The sequence below is a fragment of the Pelmatolapia mariae genome, linkage group LG10_11 (assembly GCF_036321145.2).
Source record: "Pelmatolapia mariae isolate MD_Pm_ZW linkage group LG10_11, Pm_UMD_F_2, whole genome shotgun sequence".
NCBI classification, from domain to species: Eukaryota; Metazoa; Chordata; class Actinopteri; order Cichliformes; family Cichlidae; genus Pelmatolapia; species Pelmatolapia mariae.
In genome coordinates, this window is record NC_086236.1 from 14,214,756 (window position 1) to 14,224,392 (window position 9,637).

General features: G+C 39.5%; 1 protein-coding gene and 1 long non-coding RNA gene across 3 annotated transcripts; both read right to left on the minus strand.

The window, feature by feature from the left end:
- Positions 1-3,219: 3,219 nt before the first annotated feature.
- LOC134637795 (uncharacterized) lies at positions 3,220-5,136 on the minus strand. Of its 2 annotated transcripts, XR_010095176.1 has the most exons (4): positions 5,015-5,136; positions 4,127-4,175; positions 3,899-3,961; positions 3,220-3,499 (listed from the first exon to the last, which is right to left on the minus strand). It is a non-coding gene; the product is annotated as an uncharacterized LOC134637795 (long non-coding RNA). The 2 variants fall into 2 exon arrangements; XR_010095175.1 differs by lacking the exon at positions 5,015-5,136 and having other exon boundaries at positions 4,127-4,364.
- Positions 5,137-7,146: 2,010 nt separating this feature from the next.
- Positions 7,147-9,092, minus strand: msx2b (muscle segment homeobox 2b). Its single transcript, XM_063487186.1, has 2 exons — positions 8,611-9,092; positions 7,147-8,298 (listed from the first exon to the last, which is right to left on the minus strand). Exons 1-2 carry the CDS (start codon positions 8,996-8,998, stop codon positions 7,847-7,849), a joined length of 840 nt encoding a protein of 279 aa, XP_063343256.1. The 5' UTR covers positions 8,999-9,092; the 3' UTR covers positions 7,147-7,846.
- Between the last annotated feature and the right edge of the window lie 545 nt (positions 9,093-9,637).

The window sequence follows — 9,637 nt, forward strand, 5'->3', positions numbered from 1 at the left end:
AATACCAGAAATATAGCGTGTTTTCTTCTCGTTGTGCAGCATCATCTGCATTTTCAAAAAAAACCCCTTTTAAATGCTCCTTTTAGACACATTCGCCTCTACCTAAAAGACTCCAATTATCAGCAGTTTATCTCATAGAAAAAAATACCACCCTTTCTTTATTTTAGACCACTGACAAATAAATTTTAATTGCTACTATTTTAATAGCAATTTAAAGCAGCGTGATTTTGGAAAGGCTTTGGAGGATTTTGTATTTTGTATTTTGTATTTTTTTGGTGGCACAGTGGGGCTACATCTGATGAAAACTATTGCTGTAGTGACACCTGCTGGATATAAGGTGGAACAGGTTCTTCACCATCCCTGAAAGTCTCATCAACTTCTCCTCCATTCTACTCGTCTCTGCTTTTGCTAATGAGGTGAATAAGCAGGCGACATTTGTGTGGGCTGTAGAACTGAAATTTGAGGCCTTCCTTCTCTTATTGTGCTAGAATGATTTAATCGTGAGAAAGGTTTTCAGAATTACATCCATCTAAATTAACAGATAATCTGTTACCATATTTTTGATTTCATTCATAAAATCGGGAGTTGTTACGCCCCAGCTCAAATTGCCTCATTGCCTAGTGAGTTGTTTCACTAACGGTTTTTCAGTCGTGGTAATAAACCTTGAGTTTTTCTTAATCTGACCCTCCAGTCTCTATGCTCATTTATGTTACCTCCCCTGTCACTATTAGGAGTATCTTTAGTTGCAGCACTACACTGTTATTGTTTTATTGCATATCTAGTAATACTTTTAACCCAGCCCAGTTTAGATCCTTCAGTCTGATTACTGCATCAAAATACAATTTTATTAAAATAGCATCACAACTGTTATCAAAGAATCCCTGGAACACATTCTGTAAACATGCTCAGTGTGTTTATTTGTGAATTTCAGAAGTAATACCACTAATCAGCAAAGCTTTGTGTTTTCTCTTGAGTAAATCCGAACCACTTTACCACAGCTGCTCAGCATTTGCATGAGGATCTCCATTTCCCGGCAATCAAACCTAAATCAGCATCGGTCTCTCGTATTCTTTTCCAAGTGCTGCATCGAGAGCACCAGTGAAAACTTAAGATGCCGTTGTGGTTTCAGATAAGCAAGTATAACATTTGCATTAGCAGGTTATTCATGACATGAAAGACACAGTGCAAGCGCTATAAATCGCCTTTTAGCCGTGCTTTCAGAAGCCTCTTTGAGGCTTGATTTTACAGTAGCAGAGAGATGCATTTAAGCATGACTATGACGGAGAAGCATAAAATACACTGTGGAGCTGCAGATCCTTTTAGTTTATAAGACTCATTAGAGTCTCACTCTTATTGCTGTATGTGTGAACAATGTTGACTAAGTTATTTCATAAAATTTCCATAGTGACTATTCATCGTGAAACTGGCAACTGTGTATGTGTGTGAAATGGGACACGAACAGAGAAAAACAAGCTGCCTGATGAGTGCAAGTGTGTCATTTCATGTAAAGTTCCTACCGCAATTGAAGTCGTCATGCTGTATATGAAACAGCTTCAAGAGTCAAAAAGCATTAAGCCCATTCATTTAGGAACTGGGTTGAGCCAATTTGGGAATGCTGCAAACACTACAGAAATGCTACAGGCCTAAAACTTGTAGGTTTCCACAGCTGGTTTCATAATGACACAAACACATTGGTTTAAGCCAATTAATGCCAGCATGCACAAATAAATCCATGATTCATGGAGTGATGCATGTTACAGTAAAGTTCTCAGTGATTATTGTATTTTCTGTTCAAATATAACTGTTTGTTTTCCACTGTGTGTGTTTGCACTTATGTGATGGTTAAACAAAGACTTAAAATATGGGATCCCGTGGAACAGAAAAAGGCCACGTGTGTGCGTGAGTGCATGTGTGTGCCTGTCCAGTGTGATCTTTAGAAGCCTTGACCACCCTCCTCTTCCGCTAGGCTGCAGGGAATATCCCTGCATCTGCTTTTGCATTGCTCTCGAGGGATACCTCCAAACACCACTCACACATCACATGGACACACACTAACAACAGAATTCTCGTGCATGTGTCCTTGTCTCTACATGGAAGCTCACTGAGCCTTTCTCGTTGTTTGTGGGCGTCACTGCCTACGGCTTTAATAGTATTTGCACAAAAGAGAATACACCATTGCTAAGTGAGAATCTTCAATGCTGTTTTTTTAATATTGTTATTGCTTTGCAATTATTATGAATCCTGTGGAAAAACACATTTACATTTCTCAAACATGCAGGGCAGTTTGTCCAGCTGTGACCTGCTAGTTCCAGTCTTTCTGGCTTATTTTTAGAAAACAATTTTTCTACCCCACCAAGCATTATAGGTTGTTGTGTTCAGTTTGTCCTGACACGTTAACTGTTGGTGTCCCCAGCTTACCTTAAAGGCAAAGAATACATGTGATGAAGCAGAATCATACAGATTGAGCAAACTTGGGTGATCTAATGAACTGAAAACACACTGTAAAATCTAATTAGTTCCCAGAACTCAAAAAAATTATGGAAACTCGTTGCCTCAAAAAAATTGAGTAAAGCTTAGCTAAAAATGACTAAGTTAGGACAACGTATTTATTTTGAGTACTCTGTACAAGCTCATTTGTTCCCAGAACTCAAAAAAATTGGATCAAGTTTACGTAAGATGACCAAGTTAGGGCAACTTACTCATTTTGAGTACACTGTACTCAAAATGTACACAGCCGTGTTAGTTCCCAGAACTCAAAAAAATTATGGAAACTCGTTGCCTCAAAAAAACTAAGTAAAGCTTACTTAGGATGACTGTTAGGACAACTTATACATTGCAAGTCTGCAGTATTAAGAATAACTTGATATTTCTGACTGTACAATACTAATTGTTAACCTACTGACAAACATTTCAAGTTCAACTAAATGAAAAAACAATTTGTGGTAACCTGATTATGACTAAAAATAATTAACAACACTTTTTGTAATGATGTTAAAATGAGCACAACTTTTATTTTCAAACACAACAAAGTACAACAGCCAACATACTGGACACTGTTCTGCTGAATAAAAATTATATTGCCATCACTGTTATAATCTTACAATGAAACAAAGTCTCAGATGTAATTATTCTGAAAATAAGTTTAGGTCTACCACAAGTTTGTTTTGTACTTACATTATTTATATAATCAAAATTAAATATTTATTGTTCTGTCACAAGTGCAGTCTCTAATTTAAACAACACATTCGTTTTTCATTCCAACACAGGAGCTGGAATGTTGTAATATTTTAAGGATGGCTTGTTTCCAGTCCAGGCATTACTGCCTGAATGACTGTCATGGATCGAGGTGATCCAAATGTAGGTGCAGAAGAAAGTCTTTAACTTCCCTTAAGTACAGTTGCAGTGGATGTGGGTTGGAGATGCAATGAGCTTGAACCTGCAGGTGACCACCTTCACTGACCACACCATCTGTGATGGAGGACTCATCTCTCCTGGTGTCCTGCAAGCAAACAATCATATTTTTTGGAACATGAACTTAATTGCTTTCTTAAAACATTTTTTTCTGCATTTGGTATAAAACAGACTCCAATTTAGACAATCTCAGGCTCCCTCCCCGCCGGAGAGGTGACATTCAATGTCCCAAATTCTCAGTCTAGATAGCTGTGACCACCACGCAACACACAATATTGTCATGAAAGCATCATTTTAAAAAGGGCTATGCAAACATGGGCAATAACTTTCATTCTAATGATGTGCAAAATGATTTGGGCACAAAACAAATTTTGCTGTTAGAAAACTTGCAGACTTCACTATATACAGTGTAGACCCTCTAAACTAAGTTTGGGGGATGTGAACTTTCAAGAAATGCAGACCAAACTGTTGTTGTTTGTTTACTTACACAGCATGTCTTGTAGAATTAACTGGAGTCACAGCAACAGCACAGTGCAGTCATATCTCAAGTCTAATAACAGACAGGAAAAGATCAGTAAAGAAACAACTTCCCCAAACCAAAGCACAAACAAAACAATAAGTAAAACAGGCTGATCTAAAGTATGATTAAAGTTCAGCCTGATTAATATAAATGTCACTGACAGTTGCTAATATATTGGAAAACCAAAATACTTACCACTGAGTTGATGTCTTTCTGTCCAACAACAGGAGTGCTGGTCCCGAGCCTCAAAGACAGTAAGAAGCAAGCAGAGGGAGAAAAAACAGAACATTTTTCAGAAACTGATTTGATCCTTAATGGCTGTGCAATCATTGTAACATAGAGTTTGCTTATGTTGTTAAATAAAGGCTAGATTTGGCATTAATAGATGCCACAGATGTTCTTAAGCTGCCACAAAGCATGAAAAAATAGACGTCTCCGAAAACGTCGGAGCATTTTTGCAAATATGTGATGTCTTGATAAATCGAGCAGACATTTGAAATTTACACAGCTACATTCTCGCCTGAAAATATCTTAAAAGTTTATTTTGTGACCCAGAAAAAGTAATACGTTTTTCAGCAGTGCTCCTCCGCCATTGCCGCGCTTACAAGTGCGCACAGGCTCCGACAACCATGGCCGACAAATGCGATCCTCCTTTTCACCAGACTACCCTTTCTGGGTCACAAAATAACCTTTTAAGATATTTTCAGGCGAGAATGTAGCTGTGCAATGCTCAAATATCTACTTGATTTATCAAAATATCACATATTTGCAAAAGTGCTTCCACGTTTTCGGAGAGCTCCGTTATCCACCCCCCACACCCACCCCACCCCTAACGGCTGCACCTCCCAAAGAATTTTGTCTGGGCTCTTATCTCACTTATTTATTTCAAACAATCAACAAAAAAATTCACCGACATAGTTTTATGTAAGGTTTTTAAGGCTGTGGTGTTAATTTTTAAGTAACATGAGCCCAGCGGCAGCAGCAACGCTAGGCTAACACTAACTAGCTAGCAAGATTATAAACCTGGTGCTAAACTAAGAGAAGCCACAAAATCAGTTTGAATAAGAGTAAACATTTACTCACCAAGTCAGTAAAGATCCACAGCAATGACAACAATAATATCTCCAGGTTTGCTCAATATATTCCATAACAAATGCTGGCGCCATGAACATGCGGACTGATCCGGGAGGGAGGGGGACGGTAGTCACGTGGCATTTTCAAAACACATCTTTCATCCTTCCGCACAGAGAAGCAAAACTTCCAGCTTACTTAGTTTTTCTAAGTTAGGACAGCTCAGATTAATCGAGTTTATCAGCATTTTTGCATAAAAAGTACTGGTAAGTTATTTAAATTGAGTTCTAATAACAAATTGATAAAAATTGAGTTCAGCCTATTTAATATTTTTAATTAAACACAATATTACATTTTACAGTGCAGCACTGTACTAGAAGTTTTTTATTTTAATTCCACATCTCTACATCCCTAAGGAAAGGAGTCCAGAAGCTTTGGACCACCACAAAAGTTTTACTGTTCCTTGATTCATTAAAAAAGCAATCACCTGTATCTAAGTGTGTATATTTATGCAGTTATTTTATAAGTGAATTAGATATTCCAAAACCTCGTTTTCAGAGAAGTGCTGCAAATGATTCTCCATGAACATTCAATGCTTGTTCAGTATTGTCTCTAAACATGTCACTGGTAATACTTCCCAACTTGGTGACTGTATTTTCATGTGGAGTTGCAGTTTGCTGTATAAAACTGTACTTTATGCATATTTCGGTTGCAACGTGACCTTCTTATACTTAGTTTTTCCCCATGCTGCTGTATTACAAACAGCCACCAGAGGAGGCTCTCTCTTAACCACATGTTGTCTTTAAGTAACAAACAAAACCGCAAATATGCCCAATCATTGTCAGATGAACATCAACTAAAAAAGATGAAAAGCAATCGCTAGTCCTAATGACAACCTTCCAAACGAAAGGACCGGCAATTATGAATTCTCCGCCACTAAAATGCAACACTCCTCCAGCAATTAGTACAAACATGATGTTTCACAAGTGATTCTGAGTCTCTCCTGACAATCTGCTCTTCATTAAGCTGATTGCTTGCTTGTGTAAACTACTTCTTTGGTTGCCACTTCCCCTTAGACTGTCTGCCTGGTCTCACAGCCTTGTTCTGATTAAAGAGGAACCTCATAAAAACACCGCTGCCTATAAACGATTTCCTCATTACATCAAAGTCACACGGAAGTTGTAAGCTGTTTTTACAATTGCAACAACGCACAAGACCCACACACCATCACAGTCACTCTATAAAACCTGGCACTAAGCTGGACGGGTCTGGTAAAAAGTGGCTAATTCAAGCCTAACTCAACAGTGATCGGTCACATTAAGTTTATTAAGGCACCAAGTAGGATAAGAGCCGTAACATATACTCAGCTAGATAAGTCATAAATGAGTGATCAAGCTAATATAATTTTGACATTCGACACCTCTTCCAAACGACACAGGAAGTTTACCATTGATTGTTTCAACAAAAATATTGCAGCTACTTTCTGGTGAGCTTCGGAAATATGAAATCAATATGACATAAAGGAAAATGAAAGGCAACAACTACAGATCCTTAACTCGCAACTCCCAAAACTTGTGTTTTTATGCTACTGTTGTGAAACTTAAAAGCCTCATTATCGGTCATCAGTGCACCGTCATGGCCAAAACAACACATAATTCTTGAAAATCCATCTGAGCTTTATAACGGGAAAGAAAAGTTTGACAAATGCGGTAAGAGACAGCTCAGTCATAACGGGAACTCTCTGTGAAGTTGGATAATTTATGGGTGTCATTTATGGTTTGTCAAACATTGCCTTGAACTGACCACTGTCTGATGGGAAACACAGACATGGGATTAAACCACACAAACACACACACACACACACAGAAAGCAGCTGTATCTGAAAAGTGCTGAAGAAGAAGAACAAAACAGCTATTTGGCTTCACTTACATACCGCTTGATTTCTTTTAGATATGTTGAGTGAACGCTGCACATATTTAAATTTTGCTACTTTTTTTAAGACATTAAATTGAATGTCATTTAAAGGAAACAGTCTGTGAGCCTTTAATAGTTTGGTTCATATGAATGAAAAATATATGTATAAACTGCATAGCACACTGCAGGCCCTTTCAAAGGGAGAAGAACAATATAAATACATACTCGGTTAGAAATTTTGTACCATGTTCTCATAATCATAAATACACAATTCATACATTTCCAGCATTGCATTTTAAGGAGAATAAATATGTCTATGCTCTGTAAATGTCTCGTAAAGAAATTAGGGTGTAATGAAAATACTTTTATTGCTACAAGAGAAAACATCAACAAAACTAATTACAATAGCATACAGTTAGAGGGATAAATCTTACTGCTTAAAAGACACAAATAACCTGAATTTGAATTTCCAAAAAATTGAAAAAATTCTTTTAAAAAGACAAGAAGTTGCCTGAGTTGCTGAAAGACCCACTCATCCATGCAAAGTGTCTTGAGTTTAAGGCCCCAGGTGCTTTATCTATTAAGTAGTAAGACTTAATTGGAAAGTCTGTGTTATGGGTCCCAGTGCAAGTCCTCGCCCTGCTCAATTATTGCAGAAGTAAACAACTGGAGGTTATAAAGAGCTGGACAGTAACACCCCTCCTCATAAAGACAAGTCGTGTAAACAGGCAGTCCAAAAGGGGCAAGAGAGGAAGTTTCTCTTATCCTCACTGTTGGAAAAATAGATCTTTAAACAGATTCTGAAGTGCTCAGAAAGTTATTACAAACACTTCTCGTGCAGTAGAAACTGTATATTATACATAGAGATTTTTGAGCACATTTCCTCCGTGTCCATTTTTTGGAATCCCTTTGTCGCTGATATTTCCATTTTTATAAGTGGTACATGCTGTAGCCCAGAGGAGCAGCGTATACTCCTAAAGGGGAAATGGGCAGGAGGGGTCTGTGGTGGTGATAGGCAGAGGAGTATGACTGTCCATACAGTGACATGGCACCCAGTGACAGTGGTAACCTAAAGCCAGGGTGCAAAGCTCCAGCAGCAACGGCTGCCACTGCAGCCGTCTTGGCGTCAGCGGCCATCTTGAGTTTCTCCAGCTCGGCCTCCTGGAGCCTCTTGGCTTTGGCTCGGCGATTCTGGAACCAGATCTTCACCTGAGTCTCTGTGAGAGTTAAGGAGGAGGAGAACTCGGCTCGCTCAGCGATGGACAGGTATTGCTTCTGCCTGAATTTCCTCTCCAGAGCGAGGAGCTGGGATGTGGTGAAGGGTGTGCGGGGCTTCCTGTTGGTCTTGTGTTTCCTCAGCTGGCAGGCAGGACTGAGGTGACCTGGGAGAAGAAACAATTAGGATTTAAGAAGGGTCATTAAATCATTTGATTATCTCAAAATTTGATTTGAATGTAAAAACTGAGTAGTTGGCTACAGCCTACCAACCCCAGCCAGATAAATAATACTATTTGCACTCTAGCCTTACTTTTCAGTAAACAACCAATTAACAGAATGCATCTTTGCAGCACAGCTTACAGAGAATTACTTTCTAGTATTTAGGAAAAAAACTGAAAACATCTGCAGGATACTGAATAATGAAATTAGCTATAAATAAGAGTTTCATGGCGTTTAATATGGGAGGAGAAACTTACGAGGTTGTGTGGAAAAGGCGCTGGTAGTAACCCACGGTGCGCAGTCCTCTGACTCTGATGTTTCAGACTTCACTGGCGACGAGGGGGCAGCAGTTAAACTCTTTTGGCTTCCCCCGGGAGGGGTGCACGTCTCCCGGCTCACATACAAGGAGTTTAACCCCGTCGGGGACAACGCCACTGAACTTTCCTTCGGTGTAAAGCAGGCGGACTCTCCGCTCCGGCTGTGCGTCTTTCTCCCGGACATGAGCGCCTCCACGCTGAAGGGGTGATGCCGACGCACCACGGGAGATGCCTTCTCTTCCCCCGACTCCTCTGTCAAGTCCGCACGGCTGCTGTCCTCCTCGGAAGAACTGCATCCCAAGTCGTTAAAACTCTCCTTGGAGGCCATCTCTCTCCTCCGGGTCTCCTCCGTAAAACAGGTGAACTCCACGGAGACGAAGCAGTAAGTTTACCCAGGTGTAACTCACTCCTACGAGCGCACTGTTCAGCTGTCAAGTTGCAGTGTGTGAGAGAGAGTATGTAGACTCAGCACGTTGACACAGCTCAACTTGGACCAATCACAGCAGCCCAAAATGTTTATGGGCGACCACGTGCTGCTTTCAGGGACAACATAGAAAACTCATATTACTTGGTTATATTTGCGCAAATAACGATTATGATTATTAGTAGGAGGTGGTAGTTAGTCCTCTGAAAGGGGCAAATTCCCAAATGAATTTAAAACACGTTTTTCTTCTATTTTCAGGTTTGATTTAATTTCGAAGAATCAGAAGCTTGAATTTTCTCGTATCTGTTGTTTGCTAACCGCCGTTTATTTGTTAAAGTGAATTTTTCCACATTGCCTGCAAAAACAATAGCTCTGCAGCATTATCACATGTTAAGCTTCAGTAATGGATTAGCTCTAACTCTAACCTCATGAGAGTGCATGTGTAAACACGGGCCCCATGCAGATAATTATGGAGAGTTATACCCGGAGATGAAACACTGATCCCTTTCTTCTTCATCTCTCTCGCTCTCTGCTTTGTTTGAT